The sequence below is a fragment of the Amaranthus tricolor genome, chromosome 3 (genome assembly GCF_026212465.1).
Source record: "Amaranthus tricolor cultivar Red isolate AtriRed21 chromosome 3, ASM2621246v1, whole genome shotgun sequence".
Taxonomy (NCBI): domain Eukaryota; kingdom Viridiplantae; phylum Streptophyta; class Magnoliopsida; order Caryophyllales; family Amaranthaceae; genus Amaranthus; species Amaranthus tricolor.
Genome location: NC_080049.1, coordinates 10,124,541 through 10,142,946, shown reverse-complemented (window position 1 = coordinate 10,142,946; position 18,406 = coordinate 10,124,541). Strand labels below are relative to the sequence as shown.

The 18,406-nt window shown below is 33.4% G+C and overlaps 1 protein-coding gene across 1 annotated transcript; it reads left to right on the top strand.

The window, feature by feature from the left end:
• Positions 1-15,032: 15,032 nt before the first annotated feature.
• Positions 15,033-18,397, top strand: LOC130809512 (protein trichome birefringence-like 31). Its single transcript, XM_057675321.1, has 5 exons — positions 15,033-15,502; positions 16,211-16,382; positions 16,732-16,931; positions 17,528-17,674; positions 17,900-18,397. The coding sequence occupies exons 1-5, from the start codon at positions 15,087-15,089 to the stop codon at positions 18,246-18,248; spliced, it is 1,284 nt and encodes a 427-aa protein (XP_057531304.1). The 5' UTR covers positions 15,033-15,086; the 3' UTR covers positions 18,249-18,397.
• Positions 18,398-18,406: the final 9 nt, after the last annotated feature.

The following is an 18,406-nucleotide window of genomic DNA, read 5'->3' as shown; positions in this document are numbered from 1 at the left end:
CGTAGAGGTGTTCATTCGGGTGATCGAGTCGGTTTCAGATGGGTGTCATTCGGTTCAGTTGTATTTCGAATTGGTTATTTTTCGGATGCGTGTTACAGCGGGTCACACTCGGGTCAGGTCGGTTAGTCACGGTTTGGTTGAAGATCGGTTATTTGAGCTATCGGGTTAGCATCGGTTCGGTGTCGGTTGAAGTTCGCGTCGAGTAGTCAATCGGTTTCGAACTGTCATCGATTAATAATTGGTTCGGTTTTACCAGGTACAGATCGGGTTCGGGTATTATTTTCTAGTAGAATTCAGTTACGAATTAATAATTACTATAGATCAAGTCAATATCAGATTAAGTTGTTAGACATTTTTTAATTGATGATAAGATTCCCCTTAGTCTAGGCAAAATAGTTAAAATGCAAATCAATTAGTGATTATTCCTTTATTAGTTTTACTTGTTTGACTGTAAGTTAAAATTAAAGTGTTATCATTTTTCATCTAAATTGATTAAAAATAGTTAAATAAACATTGACCATTGATTATTAACTCTAAATATATGAAATCATGTATGTATAAAATTTAATTTATTAAAATTTCTATTACTTTATTAGATTAACTAATAAGATGATTGAATATGAGTCGATCATACCTCTATGTTATAAATTGGTTCAGATTTACAGCATTTCGATTAAAAATTCGTTGGGGTTAAGTCGGTTTTAGCCGGATCAAGTTCGGTTTTGAGCATGATTCGGGTCGAGTATGACTCAGGTCGGTCAATAATAGGTTCGGGTAATCTCGGTTAACTGTTATATGTCGGTTATAAAAGTCAGTCGTAGTTCGAGTTCGATTTTACGATTTTCGGTCGTAAATCGGTTCGGGCGCAACTTCGATTCGGATAATGTCGGTTCGATAAACCTAAAAAAGAAACATACTTTCGGGTCGGTTAACTTTCGGTTTCGGTTCGAATTTTCGAGTCGGGTCACATTTGAACAGCTCTATTCGTATGATAATTTCCAAGTGTCTTTAATGACTTTTCATAACTTTATCTTTCTAACATCTCTCTAAAAACACTCACCCAACTAAAATTCAATATCGAAACACCATGGCTATGCAAATGATCACAAAAATGATTTTGTACGAATCGATAGCGATCGTTAATTTCAACAAAAATTGATTGTATTGAAATTTGATATATGTTCACTCTTTCAGCCATAACTTTTGATAGGAAAATCACATAATGCAATGTTTGCGACATTAGAACTTAGACTTCAAGATCTTTCCACTTATATATTATATGCTCACTTTCGATAATCGAGTGAGAAATGACGATCGTTTAAAGTTTGCTAGTGCTAAAATTTGATACATGTTCAATCTTTTGAACATAACTTTTTATAAAAACTTTGCATTGATGTAAGGCGGCATTACAAACTAGATTTCAATAGCTTTCCAACGATATATTATACGCTCAATTCCGATTACCGAGCGAGAAATGACAACTGTTTAAAGTTTGCAGTGGTTTTTAGTACATTCAATCGCGTAAAACACGCGATCAGATCGCGGTTTGGTTGTGTAAAACACACGATCGGTACGCTACTCAACTGTGGTACGGTCGCGCATTTTACGGGACTGGATGTACTAAAAATCATTGCAAACTTTAAACAGTCGTCATTTCTCGTTCGGTTATAGAATTGGGCATATAATATATCGTTGGAAAGTTCTTGAAGCCTAGTTTCTAATTCCGCAAACTTTACATTAATTCCATTTTTCTATAAAACGGTAACGCCAAAAGATTGAACATGTATCAAATTTCAGCACAAGCAAACTTTAAACGATCGTCATTTCTTACTCGGTTATCGAAACTGGGCATATAGTATATCAGTGGAAAAATCTTAAAGTCTAGGTTCTAATGCCGCTAACATTGCTTTAATGTGATTTTCTTATCCAAAATCATGGCCGAAAGAGTGAACTTGTATCAAATTTCAGCACAAAACGTGTGACTAGATTTAAATTCCGATTTTTAAAATTTTAAGAAAATTACAAATAACTGCCGCAAAGTTTGAGTGTTTTGCGAATTAGAGCGGCAAAGTTTAATTTTACGAAAAAATTCTATCAAATATTATTGTTGACAGTGTTCAGGCCAAATGACCGGTTCCGTACATTTTAACCTAGTTTTGCCGGTTTTAACTTTGACTTTTCACTTTCACCCTTGAATTAACTACAATAGTTAGCACCCAACTCCCTCATTCACTCTTCTTTCATCATTATCATCATCATCATCATCATCACATTCATCTTATTTTCTCTTACTATTTCTCAACTTAACCATTTCTTAAAACCTCCATTATTATCCCTTTCTCTCAAAAAAAGCGATTGAAATAACTCCATCATTTCCACCATAGAATTTCTTGCCTAACTTTTCCCCTAAATGGATCCCACTCTAACGATAAACAAGGTAAAAACCACCATAGCTCCCCTCCAAAATATATACCCATGTCTTCCATTAAGGAAGAACCTCAACCCCATGACTGAAAACAAACAGGGTGTTTTAATTAAATGAAAATAAAGTATTAATTAACACTCAAAACATATCCATAATTTAACTGTATTCAAAATTTCAAGCTACCAACATCAGTTACAACATAAAATCATAGAAAATTAAAAACCCATTAGTTAAAAATTACTACTTGGAATCCCTAAAAGTACAAGAATCAAATTAACATAAAGTATTAATTAAAATTTCAGAATCTAGCAAACAAGTTGGTTGCCTAATAAACAACCCGATAATCAAACTCCGGTAATAAGAAGTTAGGGTTCTTATTGAAAGTAAATTGGGGGTTTCCATCAAGAAGATTAATTGAAGATTAGAAGTTTCAAGTTAGGGTTTATATTAATTTGGGGATTTTCGGATTGAAGTAAAGATTAATAGAAAATAAAGCAATTAAAGATCAAATGAGCAATTGAAGCTATATATTCTTATGATGTTGGTCATCATTAATGGCTTTGAAATTCCTTGAGTTTTCCTTGATGAATTGAGATAACCTCATAATTACAAAAAAATCACGTCATTTACGGTTAGTAATTTTTATGCTGTTGAAAATGGTGGATTATTTCAATGGTTTCTTTGGGAGAAAGGAGTAATGATGGAGGTTTGAGGAAATAGTTAACTTGAGAAATTGTAAGAGAAAATAAGGTGAATGTGATGATTAAGATGATGATGATGATGATGAAAGAAGAGTGAATGACGGTGTTGGAAGTTAAGTACTATAGTTAATTCATGGGTGAGAGTAGAAAGTCAAAGTTAAAATCGACAAAAATAGATCATAATGTACGGATTCGGTCATGTGACCTGAACACTATCAACAATTAATATTTGATGGTAATAATTCGCAAAAATTAAACTTTGTGGCAGTAATTCACCAAATTTTGCGGCAGTTATTTGCAATTTTCTCTAAAAATTTTTCTTTTTTAAAATTAATATTTGCGAAGACTTGTCATAAGCCTTGCGAAGACTGAATATTTGCAATACGAATTCAGTGGGACATAACTGATAGATGGGCCAAAGGTGACCATTGGTGGTGAAGTGTTGCATGTACTACCATGTTCAAGTATCTGGGATCGGTAATTCAGAGTAATGGAGAGATTGACGGAGATGTTACTCACCGTATACAAGCGGGTTGGCTTAAATGACGAGCAGCAACCAGGGTGTTTTGTGATAAAAAGTTCCCTAGTAGATTAAAAGGTAAATTTTTTCGTGTTGCCATTAGCCCGGTTTTGTTGTATAGGATAAAATGTTGGCCCGTGAAGAAGGTTTTTGAACAGAGGATGAAAGTTACAGAAATGCGTATGCTGAGGTGGATGTGTGGTCACACTATGATGGATAAGACCTAGGAGAACATGGGAGGCACAGATAAAAAGTGACCTGCATGAGCTACACCTCTCTAAGGACCTGATCAGGGATAGGGGTAGGTGGAGACGCCTTATTCATGTCTTAGATTACTGACTATGTTCCCCATACCTGTCGTTTTATTGTTTCTTACGCTTTACATAGCGTTCTCCTACTCTTTCTATCTTACTACCTTCTCGTTTTTGCTTTTTATTTTTACTTTTATTTTCTTTATATGCATTTATTTATTTATGTACTATCCTTTCTTGCATTATTGTTAATGGACGACGTGTGTTGTAAGCTGCAGGCTTCCAGGTAGCTACACTCTCTTTGAAGTTTTTTCTTGAGCCGAGGGACTCTTTGACCGCATTCTCCTTTATGGGTATGAGTTGCCGTCTTTCTTCCCTCCCTAGACCTTGACCATAGTTCCTATGAGCGGGATATACTAGTTATGATGATGTTTGATTTTATAACTAAAAATATATTTAAGGGCATTTTAGTAATTTTATTAAAAAAAAAGTGGCAATAATGAAAAAGGTGGCAAATTTAAAAGATTGGTATAAAGTTTATTGATGGATATTTTAGCATTTTACTAATTTAAGGGGAGAAAAATATGTGGAAAGCAATACAAGAAACTTAGCAAGGTAGTAATGTTTTATGAGTAAAAGTCAACATTCACCATGTTTGGCATTTATTTGGTAAAAATAAATTAACTTCAGTGATTGTGAATTTTTTCTAACAAACTAAACAGAAAAAGCTGCAAACATTCAAAATTGAAGTTAACGAATATCTATCAACAAAACAATAAATACAAAATCCAAAAATATCCCAATGATTTTCATATTTAGGAAAAAAAGATATTGTTAGGGTTTATTGAATGTTGTATAGTAAGTCTTTAGCCTATTATGTGTAGTAGTAGTTTTGGGTCTATCAACATAGCAATACATTTCCTAACATAGTATCAGGCCTGATTCAATTTCTTCTCTTATTTTTAATCAAATTTTTTTAGCCTAGGGTTATAGCCTTTAGATTATCTTCTCGATGGTGGTGATTTCGTCCATTAGAAGTTATCATTGTGTTCTTCAATTTGATAGTTAGGTTTGTTTCCTTATTCTTTTGTGATTTTCGAAGGTTTTGATATTAATCATTTTCCATCAGTAGTTGGTATATAAAATGAAATAAAATTCAAATGGAAGTATCGAGCAACTTAAAGCTCGTTTAGTTATGTTTGGAAATCATCAAGCTCCAAGGATTGATTATACAAACACTTTTGCTCACATTGCATGCCAAGATGACTACTATTCGTGCATTTCTAACTGTGGCTACATCTAAAACTGGGCGTTGCATCAAATGGATGTGCACAATGCTTTCTTACATGGGGATTTGTCCAAAGATATAACATGAAATGCCTCCTGGTTTTCATGGCGCTCAATTACGTAAGTTTTGTCGCTTAAGAAAATCTCTTTACGGTACGGTCTGAAACATGCTTCTCATTGTCGGTTTGCCAAACTGGCCAATTCTCTTCACCAAATGGTTTTGAACAATCATATTCAGAATAGTCTTTTCACCCATCAGAAATTTGTTAATTGAGTGTTCTTATTTATGTGGATGATATAATTCTTTCTAGTAACAATCCTACTGCTATTCATGCTTTCAAACAATATTTGTGTTCTTGTTTCCATATGAAAGATCTTGGAATTCTCAAGTATTTTCTGGGTATAGAAGTTTCTAAAGTCTAAATGGTATTTACTTATGTCAACGAAAATATGCTTTTGATATTATTGTTGAAACTGGTAATCATGGTTCTAAACCAATATCTTTTCCTATGGAGACGAATTATCAATTATCATAGTCTACTAGTTTTTTGTTTGGCATATGTATTTCATGTTTTATTTTAGTTTCTTCATGCTCCATGTCGTGACCATTGGGATGTAGTTTTTGTGTCGCTTACTACCTTAAGGGTTTTCCTGGTCAAAGAATTCTTCTTCATTCTGATTGTGACTTATCTTTGTCTAGTTGGTGTGATTTCCGTTTGGGCTGCTTGCCCTCTTACTCGTCGATCAGTAACGAGGTGGATAGTGTTTCTTAGGAAGTCCCCTATTTCCTAGAAGACAAAGAAATAAGTCACTATTTCTAGATCCTCTACCGAAGTCGAGTATCGTTCTATGATTGCAGTCACTTGTAACTGAAATGGTTGAAATATCTGCACTCTATCTTGCTCATAACCCGGTGTTTCACATGAGGACTAAACATATTGAAGTAAATTGCCACTCTATTCGTGATGCTATTGTAAAAACCCAACTTACCATTGACTGAGTAAACAGGGTCATCACGGGGTTCATTTCCCAAGAAACTAAAATCACACTTCCAAAACTTGAGTAAAGGGGTCACCAGCTCTTTAACGTAACTAACTCAGCTACATATCAAAACAAACATCTAACTAAAACACAAGATAATCATACAATTCTCTACAAGTCCAATATAACCAACTCAACCAAATCAAATTTGCATTTATCCAAAATCCTAATACAAAACTACAAATTCCTACGTGCTCAGCTCAATATACATCCTTGGAACCTCTAATCACCTCCGCTATTCCATTATTCCCGACTAGTTTTGATCTGTAGACAAACTAAAAGTTGGAAACCACAGAGAGATTAAACTGAATGAGAAGTAACAATCCATAACAACAAAACACAGTAATCCAAATCATAGGTTTAAAAGCAACATCAGTTTCCTAGATCTATGTGCGCATAAGGAGTCTAGTTTGAGAGGTGTCCCATAGCTCTAAGGCTATGTCGTTCTCGGGTGAAGCTAGTCAATATCTGAATGAAAATTCGCTTCAAAAACAGGGAGTAGGGAACAATGTTCCTGAACTCCTTCCACAACTTCGTCAATGACCAGCTCGCAAGACCGATCCATTGACCATATCATAATATCAGCATACGCATTCACAACAACATTTGTCTCAACAATTTCCAATTCAAAAGAGCTTTAGTAAAAAGTTTATTTTCAAGAATATAATCTGGCCAGACCCTTTATGGGACTGCTTCTACTCACCAAAAAGTACGCTTCAAGAAGCTAAGTTTGGTACTTCGCAATCACTAGAAGGGCTCCTCTATGATATCGTCTCCTGAAGCATACACATATAGCATCACAACAAAGCATACAATTCAAACACTTCCATGTTCATCTGAACTCAAAACACTTCCATAATTCCCTTTGTATTCCAATTCAAACACTTCCATGTTCATCTGAACTCAAAACCAAGAAACTAACAAGATTAACAAACTATCCAAAAAGAAGGACTCAGTTAGGTAGTTTATCCATTCAACTAATAATTTCCACACGAACCCTAGATACTTTCAAAAACAACCAATCAATCAATATTTAACCATTACCATAATTTGAAAAGGTTAATATTACATCCAAGAACACTGAACTAACCACAACTAAATCATTTGAATAATCTACTACTAAAATCATAGCCCACACTTAAATTCTCAACATCACATAACTCACCAATAACACATTTCCCATAAGTTTTCCAATTAAGAACTCATCTAACTAACTCATATACATTCCAAGATTCAACATCATTTAGGGTTTAACTGATGAGAATTCAGTCGACAAAGTCCAAGATCATCAAGTTACGGTTCCTACAACACAAGCTACGGTCCATGCTTTACTTAGCCACGCAAATGTCAAGCAAATGGCTACTAATTTTGTGGGATTCTCTTCAAAGCAATCCTTTATTACTTGCCTTAAATGGGAAGTTGAATAAGGCACAATTGCCTTAAATGGGAAGTTGAATACAAGCAGCAACTTGAATTCTAGCTTTAATGCTTAAATGGGAGTTTTTTTTAGGAGAATATGGACGGTTCAAAGTAGCTTAATTAGCCTTAATTTGCTGTTTAAATAGCTATTAATAAAGGGTCAATATTAGCCTTAAATGCTTAACATTAAAAAGGCTTAATTTTAGCTTTAGTTTAATACTTTGTTTTCTAATTTTTTGTAAGGGGGAAAGTTAAAAGGTTCCTTGAAGGGGAAGTTAAAAGGTTCCTTGAGGGAAGTTGAAAGGTTCCTTGAAGACTTGTAACACTTGCATTATTTTTAGTATAAAAGGAACTCATTGCCATGCATTTTAGGCAAGTGAGATTGAAAACAAAATTCTGATTTTCTTTGTGAATTTCTTTGTGCTTACTTTGTGTTGCACGCCCCTTTTATTCTTATTACTTAGTGTTTGAGAGTAAAAGCTTTGAGAGTTTAAAATACGTAGTGAATTTTTGCTGCTCAAAGAAACCATCCAATCTAGAATAAGTTTCTAAGTTGCGTAGGTGTTCTCTTGTTTCGTTCCTTGTTGAGCTTGTTCTTTAGCTAACTCATACACTCTAAAACGGTCCCATTACACTTCCACATCATTAACACATGAATGAAAAATTATACAAGTGAAAGTAAACGAATAAGAGTACAATTATTTATAAAAACAGAAAAAGAAAGCAAGAAGGATTACCTTCTGTTTGCGGCTACAAGAAACGAACTAGAAAATCAGATTAAATGCTTGATTTTCGGCTTGGATTTGATGTCTAATCAACAGGACCAAATTTCATTTATTTTTTCCCCATTTCGACAGAATTCAAGGGTTTAGAAAGGGAATTTGGGCTGCTGCTATGTTAACCACTTCTTCAATGGAAGAAAAGGCTCACAATTACTGATATTGCTCGAAAATCAGATCAGAGGTAAGCTATGGTTTGATTCTTTGAGAGAAGAAGAAGGAAGGAATCAAACAATAATACATAGTGATTAGAAAGATTCGAACCTTAATCTTTACACCAAAACTCGATAAGAAGAAAAATGCCTCCATAAATTGCTTCGAATCATCCAATAATGGTGGCAAGAGATGAAGACTTGCTATGTATCTTGTGAAAACCCAAAGTAGGAGATGATTAGAGTTTGGTTTGCCCTAATTTTCGAGTGTTAGAAGGAGGGGCATTTATTCTGATTTCTCTTTTGATCTGAATTTCGAGGATGGAGAATGTGAAGAAATGGAGACTGATTCGAATGGCTTGAAGAAGGAGGATGATGAATGTCTGCTTCTCTTTTGGGTTCATACGCGTGAGGGAGAAAGAGAAGAGGGCTTTTGGGTTGTTTTTGCTTTTTTTTTCCAATTTAAAGGAAAAGGAAAAGAAGAGAAATTAAATTGAGAATATTTTATGTCATGTGGATTTAAGATTATTCTCACACTGATAATTCTCTTAAACTTACTCGTCTTAAATTATTAATTTCTCAAATGAGCTATTTAAGATCAAACTCTCACTACCTCTTAATATGTTCCTACTTATAATCCATTGTCAATTTCAATTTCTTCTTCTCAAGTTGGGCATTTGTGATCTGTATGCTCCAACTTGAGGAGGGGTGTTAGTGTTTATTGATTGATGTATAATAGTCTTGGGCCTATTATGTGTAGAAGTAGTTTCCATTAGCTCATAAATATTTGTTATGTTCTCATTGTTAGATAATGAAAAATTGGGCAATACATTTCCCAACAAAAAAGGGAAGCAGTTAAAACCCTAAAAATGGGCTAATTGCAGAATGAAATTTGAAGAAACATACATAGTCAAATCATAAAATGTGGAGATTGCAAACAGGATAGCATTTTTACAATCAATAACTCAACATCTTTATCTTCATCATCTTCTTCATCGTTAAACATTTCAGATAAACAATGATCAGAGGACGACGAAAGTGAGATCAACATCGAAGACGACAAAATGATAATTTAGCCTTGATTTCGCTTGATTGTATTGCTATTGAAGAAGGAACTTTTTTTCCCTGGAAATATTTACTCCGGGGTTATAAGAGAAATATAACCGCCTGTTTTGGGGTAATAGAGTGTACCTTGTATTAAGTTCTCCCATTTGGGGTAAACAAAATAGAGTTGTTCATAGGCGAGCTACCTGCCAAGTTTGGGGCATAGACAGCGTTTTTCAAAAAAATTTAAAGTTTGGACGGGTTACACCCGCTCACCAAGATAAACGGGCGGGTAGCAACACCAAATAAATACCCACAGGTATAACCACCCGCCCGCTTTGTGTAACATTTTATTTATTAAATAAATAATTCTATTAATTATTAAATTAGTACTACTACATGACCCATACCCAACTTTAGTTCATTACTCTTGTACTAGCCCTAGGGTTTGCTTCTTTTAGATTTTAAAGTTTTTAATTCACTGTCTACATTCAGTATTTTTAATCCTTAAAGCACTCAAGCAGTCAACTATCAAAGTTCAAACAAGTAGCCGACTATACCGTCTATATTCAATATTCATGTACGTTGAGTATTTTGAGACTTTATATATAATTAGAGTATTTTAGACAATGTATTATATTTTAATTGTTATTAAAACTTAACTTTATAATATGATTTATATTTTTAATTTTTATATAAGAAATAACTGCGTACCCGCGGGTCTCGCCCACTTCAAAAATGGGCGGGTAGCGACAGAAAAATATGGCCGCAAATGTATATTTGAGCCTGCGGGTAGACTTTTTAGATACTATCCGGTTAGCTTCCCGCCCATGAATCGCTCTAAAACAAAATGTCCGCTTCTTAAATGTCTCTATCTTTTTTAATGTGTAGCCACCTTTTAAAATGAAATTACGAAATGCCCTTAAATTTATTTTTTATTATAAAATAAAAAATTATTATTATCAAACTAAAATTATTAATAATAATTAAATTTAAAAAATAAATATTAATTAAAAAATAAAATAAAATTAAAAAAAATCAGAAAATGGACCTAGTAGCACGTTTTGTATGACTCGACCTAAGCAAGTCCAACGTTTTGTACAAACGGGTCTAATTTATTTATTTAATTAATATTTATACTTTTTAATTTTAGCTCAACCAAAGATGCTTTACAACGAAGAGAAGCAAAAGAGAAGAAATAATGCAAAAGTTTTGTGCTAAAATTTGATACATATTCACTATTTTGGTCATAAATTTTGATAGAAAAATTCCATTAGTGCACAATTTACTGCATTAGAAATTAGACTTCAAGAGCTTTCCAATGATATATTTCATACCCAATTTCAATAATCGATCGAGAAGTGACGACTGTTTAAAGCTTGCTTTAATTTTTAGTACACTCGTAAATGGAAACTAACCGCACAAATCGCACAATTGGATCGCGATAGAGTTACACAAAACACGCAACTGAACTGCGGTAGAGTCACACAAAACTCCATAAACACATTCAAAGGGAGAACTTATATCATGACTATAATATCAAAGTATTTATATACTATTAGTCATGGATAGCATCTAGGTTGGGTCCAAACGGACACGTAGACCCATTAAATTATGGTGGACCCATACCCAAATTTAAACGTAAGTGTCTAAAAATTTTGGACACAAAACTAGACTCGTTGGGTCTAATGGATCTAGCTAGGGTCCTTAATGGGTTGTAATTTAATTAATTATAATTAAACTTTTTTTTACATTTCAAAGATTTTATTAGTTCTAAAATGGAATTTTGGATAGTATACAAGTTCAAATTGAGTCCTAATAAATATAGAGCGAAATTAAAATCAATTCTAGGTTGTATAATAAATGGGCTCTAGAGCGGGTCTAAAGGTTTAAAACGGGTCTAGTAGGTATAGATTTTAAATGGTTCATAGAGAGGGTCTGGATCTAAAGACCCTAAACCCGAACACAAACCCAAACCCATTCATTTTTTTAGACCCAAAATCAAATCTGGATTCTTTGGGTCTCAAAAAATTTAATATAGACCCTGAAAATAGGGGCAGGTCTTAAAAAAGTCCAATAGGATCTTGGACTCATAATCATCCCTATATCTCATTATTGAGTTGAGGTAGCCTCTTACCAATTCTAATAAGGAATATCTTTTTTGACCCTCGTACGTCACCGCTTTAAATTCTCTCTAATCTTTCATCGTTCTCTAGCTTTTTTCTTTCAGAGTCATCTGAATCCACATACGTGACACCTATTAGAAATGCTAATAAAAAAAATCTAGAAGATGATTATCTTGAACTATATAGTGTTAAGTAAGAAGTAATAGTTAGAATATACTAGAATATAGTAGAAGGAAGGTGTGAAGTAAGAAAAGAAATATTTAGATAAAATCCTAATTTAACTACTAGAATGTTCTATAGCATCATATAGAGCAAGAAACTCCCATAAAAACAAAGGATTAAGCCATGGGCTCAAATCACAAAATATTTACACAAAATAGAGATATTGATAAGTGAGACATGTGCTCACACATAAAAACATAATTGAAGAGAGTATAGGTGCAGAACAAGTGTCCCACCAAAATATTATTGTACAAATTATGATGTAATCAAATTAATATGTATTCAGTTAATGTAATACAATAATTATTTGGGTCCAACTACAATTCCGTGTGTGCCCCAAAACTTCTATCATGGTATCAGAGCTGAAAAATCGGGAGACCAAGAATAAAGTACGAAGTGGTCGAAGAGAGGATCGCAAGAGCACAACAAGATCTATGGTAAGTATTTTTGATATCTTACAAGAATAGACTAATAAAGAAAAGTTATAATGAGAAAAAAAACAAAATAAAAATTAATGAAGGATGTTGGTGACAAGAGCAGTAATAAAAATTTTAAAAATGACATGAGCAATAACAAAAGAATTTGAAGAAATTTGACAATAAAAGAGGATTGAGAAATTAAAATTTATAAAAAAAATATGAAAAGTTGGTGACATGAGCACTAACTAGAGAAAAAATGAAGAGCAAATTTGAAGAAAAATTGGTGGGATTAGTTGATAACAAGACTAAAAAAGGGAGAAGACAAAAAGAAATGAACCCAAAGAAATTAAGAGAAAAGTAAAAGAACATTGGTGAAAAGTATGTGATGGCTAGTAACAAGATTATCTAAAAAATAAGAGAAGAAAACAAAATAAAATGAAACAAGAAATTATGAAGAAGTTTAAGATGAAAATATAAGATTGTTACATGTATGACATGAGGTGGTGACGTGTGCACTAATAATTAAAAATTTCAGAGAAAGAAAATATTTTGGAAAACGAGTGGTGACATGAGCATAGTCCACAAGAAGATATGCTACAGATGAATAGTAGCTAGAAGATGCTTGTAATAAGAATACCAACAAGAAGACATAAGAAGACAAATGCACTTTGATGACAAGGGATAATTGGCGACATGGGGGTCAAAAAAGAAAATTCAAGGTACGAGATCGTAAGTGTTGGTGACAGGTGCATCGACAATTTCTCACGATATATGCAAAGATTTTTGAAGTCTAGTTTTTTCAGATTAGGAGGGAGTACTAGAAATGCTAATCAGAAAAATCTAGAAGATGATTATCTAGAACTATGTAGTGTTAAGTAAGAGGTAATACTTCAAATATACTAGAATATAGTGGAAGGCAGGTGTGAAGTAAAAAAAGAAATTTCTAAATAAAATCCTAATTTAACTACTAGAATGTTTTATAGCAAGTATAAATAGAGTATTATGATATTTGCATCATATAGAGCAAGAAACTCACATAAAAACAAAGGATTGAGCCATGAGCTCAAATCACAAAATTTTTACACAAAATAGAGAGATTGATAAGTGAAACATGAATTCACGCATAAAAATATAATTGAAGAGAGAATAAGTGTAGAACAAGTGTCCCACCAAAATATTATTGTACAAATCATAATGTAATCAAATTAATATTTATATTCAATTAATGTAAAATAATATTTATTTGGATCCAACTATAATTACGCCCCAAAACTTCCATCAACACCTTTCATTGGTTGTTCCATTGAGCATTGGCACAAAAAGTTTGCCTTTTGCGCATTCGGTTGGAACTTTCACATTTTCTTAGAAAAAGCATAGTCCTACTACATTATACGGTGAGACTACACATTGTTGTTGTACTTTCTTTCTTAGCTTTGCATTAAAGGCTACGTCTTTAAGGAATTAATTGAGATCTGACTCTAATCCAGACACATACAATTGCGTTTCATGATGATTTATTTAAATTTCACAATGTGAAATGAAGGCACATGAAGAATAAAACTTGCATCACATCCTTGAATGAGTATGAATACACTTAAACGAATCATATTTGTTGATTTTTCATCTATTTTCCCTTAGGGCCTTTCCGTCCACCATGTTAATGATTGCTATATTAGGATTAGGATTTTTTGCACCTTTTGTATCCAAATACCCGACAATTTGATAAGTAGGAATTACAGGTGTTCATTCAGTTTCGAATTAGATATTTTGTCCGTGTCAGTGTTTACAATTGTTAATATAATTTAACGTTGGGTCAAATCGATTTCGTTACAGAGACGGATATATATCAAACTATCAAATCTATTTTTAACTCCTCTGGCTGAGGTAGATTTGTGCCTTATTTCTTATAAATGAGCTGGTTCTTGACATCTCTCATAAAATTGAAAATTTTATGAATAATATTTGATCTAAAAAAGATTTCATCAAGATTAAGTTATATATGTTGTTTCAAGCTAATTAATTATCACGCATTGAAGTTCATGAAATAGGTTCACTATACTACTTATCATGAGTAACTATGTCCCTAATTTAATGTCCCCAAAGATTAATACTATTTTGGTTTCAAATTATACTTAACTATATTAAAAAAAAATTATTAATTTATATACACATTTTAATTGATGTGAAATTGTAGATAATATTTTGCTACTAAAAATCCATCGAAAACATCTTTTTAACTAACACAGGTAATCATAAGGTTGCATACATATGATCCCCTCCCACTACAAAAAAAAAAAAGAAGAAAAGGACTACATCACATGTCCTCGCCACTTGAATCCCATATCGCTCGGGCATAAGCCGTCGTTACACGCTAAAAATAAGCCGACCCCGATCCACAACTTTGGTAATGTTGTATTTCTCACCATGAACAAATTGTATGGACTAACTTGTATCCCTTGAAATAATGTAATTCTAAACTCCATGTAACAATCACCAAGAAGAAGCAAACTTAAGGATTAGAAGAGTTAACACAAAGACACCTAATAAAGATACATTACCAACCGGTTGTTGCATGAACAACTTCTAAAAATGCTTGGATCTAAAGTTAACACAAAATCATATCAAAAAATGTATTAAAAATACTAAAATCCTACAAAATTTTCTTCCTTCCTTCCTCCCTTCCATCCTCGAAAACTCGAAATGACAACCCAACCATCTTCGAATCGAAAATACATATCCATTTTACCCATTGCATTAGGCTGTGTACTACTTTTAGGCACTGCAAGACTGGTTTTTGATAACTTGAAAAATAGTAAGGAAACAAGTATTTTTCAATGGCAATTTTGGTTGCAAGGAAGTGGAATTGACAAGTATTTTATCAATGTTTTTGATAATAATAATAATAATAATAATAATAATAATAATAATATTTATGAAGATATTGAAGATTGTAATGTGTTTGAAGGAAAATGGGTTTGGGATAATCTCACCCGTCCATTCTATACTGAACAGAGCTGTCCTTATTTGGTTAAACAAGTTACTTGTCAAAAAAATGGAAGGCCTGATGATTTTTATCAGTTTTGGAGATGGCAGCCTAATGACTGCAATTTACCAAGGTAATTTATCCTTTTGCAATTTTCGTATTGGGTGTGCATCCGCTATCATATAAGCACTAATGCCTTGGATCCCATCAAATGTATTTTATTCCCTTTTTCCCGTTCCCTACATACGTTTTTTTTACAAAAACATTTCACTATCATTTACCTCAATGTTGTTATATGGCTCCTGCCTAAGGTCGGAGTTGAACACGACTAAATCAAAAACAACAGTCTAATTCATAAACATGGTTATATATATGTAGATGTGTATCCGCTACCATATCATCACTAATGTATTGGATCCAATCACAATGTACTTAGTTCCCTTTTCCTTATTCCCAACATACAATATTTATAACTACACTTCAGTATTTATTTATCCCTATGTTGTTAAGTGGCTCACAGTGAGGATTGGACATGACTAAAATAAAAACAACAGAGTCTAATTCATAAACTTGGTTAAATATATGTCGATGTGCATCCGTAATCATATCAGCACAAATACATCAGATTCCATCAAATGTATTTCCCTTTTTCCTTGTTTCCTTCATACGTTACTTACAACAATGTTTTAGTACCATTTTATCAAATGCTGTTAAGTGGCTTCTGCTTAGGATGGGGATTGGGCATGTCTAAAACAAAAACAACACAGTCTAATTCATAAACTTGGTTAAATATATGTAGATGTGTACAAGGATTCCTGATGAATGTTGATCATGATAACAGGTTTAGTGCAGTGAAGCTATTACATATACTTAGGAACAAACGGTTGATGTTCGTAGGCGACTCGATTCAAAGAGGTCAATTTGATTCCATGGTTTGTTTGTTACAGTCCGTAATTCCTGAAGGAAAAAAATCACTACACAAAGTTCCTTCCAAGAAGATCTTCCATGCTCAGGTTTTTATCTTTTAATGTTCACAGTGGTTACCGATATAAATACATTATTCACTGTCAAGAAATCAACTCAACAAAAAGCATAAGTTGATGGTTAAGGCTCCAGCATATGTTACATACTCTAACACGCCCTCTAACGCGAGAGCCCTTTAGGCTATAAATGTGGATGGAACACAGACCTTCTCCATACAATCAAAAGCTTAAGCTGATGATGGAAGCCCCAGGATATGTTATATACTCTTAACACGCCTCCTCACACGAGAGCCTTTTAGACTAGAAGTGTGGATGCAACACATACCCTCCTCACACGATATCATGATCCCAATGATAAATTATGGTTGTATGTTTGCAGGAATATAATGCAACAATTGAGTTTTACTGGGCTCCTTTCATAGTTGAGTCAAATTCAGACCATTCTACAAATCATACAGTGCTTAAAAGACTGGTCAAGCTTGATCGTATTTCTAATCACACCCAAAATTGGGAGGGAGTGGACTATTTAGTATTTGAAAGCTATGTTTGGTGGATGTACAAGCCTATAATTAACGCAACGTAAGTCTTAATTAATTGTTGTGGTAATATACTTTAGAATTGTCAAGGAACCAATACTTAAAAGGAATAATGATTGTTGCGCGATATAATCTATTACGTTTCTTCACATGAGAGACTTTGTGCTAGAAGCTGTGGCTAAGCTACTTGGGGAGCTGAAATATAGTACGACATATGCCCCTTTTATTAATTTATAAAGATATAATTAAAAGAATTAATTAATATTTATAAAAATTCTTAAAATTTGAGGTATGTTGACTAGAAGTATGGATACAACACATGTCTTCCTCATACTAACGTTGAATAACTCCAATTTAAATAAGAGGATGGAATTCGAACCCATGACCTTCCATCACGTTGACTTCTAAGCAAAGAACCAACCTAATCAAAAACATACTCCCTCTGCCGCATATAGTTGGCAACATTTAAGTTCCCAAAGTGATAACTTTTGGGGGGAATATGTTACAAACTATATGGGACTGTAGGCCTGAGACAGTACGTGGATGATTGTAGTCCCATAACATGTTATATACTTTATTGGTGAATATTTAGCTGATTGAACCTTTTTTTTCCCTGGTTTTGTTGGAAACATGTTTCAGGTATGGAAATCCCAATGACATAAAAGAGTACAATGTTACAACAGCTTACAAAATGGCATTGGAAACATGGGCAAACTGGTTGGATTCTAACATCAATCCTCAGACACAGAAAGTCTACTTCATAAGCTTGTCTCCTACTCATTTGTGGTAACCTTTTCTTATTTTAACAAGCAACAACAAATACTATAAATCTTGTAAACAGTTCTGATCATGACTAGTTCAGTTTGGGTCATATGAAAATTATCGAACATTCAATCTGGGTTGGTTTGGTTCGTTTAAGGTCAAATGTCAAGTACAATTGAATTCGAGTAGCATTACTCCAGGATAAGTACTGAATGTAATTGAAAATGATTGATTATCTGCAAATGACAGGAGCTCAGAATGGAACCCTGGCAGCGACGGAAACTGCTTCAACGAAAAGGAACCGATCCATGGACCGTATTGGGGGATCGGTACGAGCCTTGACATCATGAAAATTGTGCAAGAAACATTGCAAAATCTAAAGACTGAAGTAACATTTCTCAACATCACACAGTTATCAGACTTCAGAAAAGATGCACATACCACAATTTACACAGAAAGGAAAGGCAAACTGTTAACAAAGGAACAAAAAGCTGACCCAAAAAATTATGCTGATTGCATTCATTGGTGTTTACCAGGAGTTCCTGATACATGGAATGAGATTTTGTATGCACATATGTTACAAGACTTTTACAACTGATCACTCTATATTCCTCCTAGCAGGACCAAATTTTGATTCATTTTTATCATGTAAATGAGAAAATTGAGTTTTTTAATCGAAAAAGAATAATTTGCAAGTAAAATCATGGCACTAAGACCAATAAATACCAAAAATTATGGCTTGAAGGTGTACTAATG

Coding starts and splice junctions, on each gene's coding strand:
- LOC130809512 (XM_057675321.1), top strand. CDS start 15,087: ATGACAACCCAACCATCTTCGAATCGAAAATACATATCCATTTTACCC. Junction 16,383..16,731: donor AGAAGATCTTCCATGCTCAG/GTTTTTATCTTT, acceptor GTATGTTTGCAG/GAATATAATGCAACAATTGA. Junction 16,932..17,527: donor AAGCCTATAATTAACGCAAC/GTAAGTCTTAAT, acceptor AACATGTTTCAG/GTATGGAAATCCCAATGACA.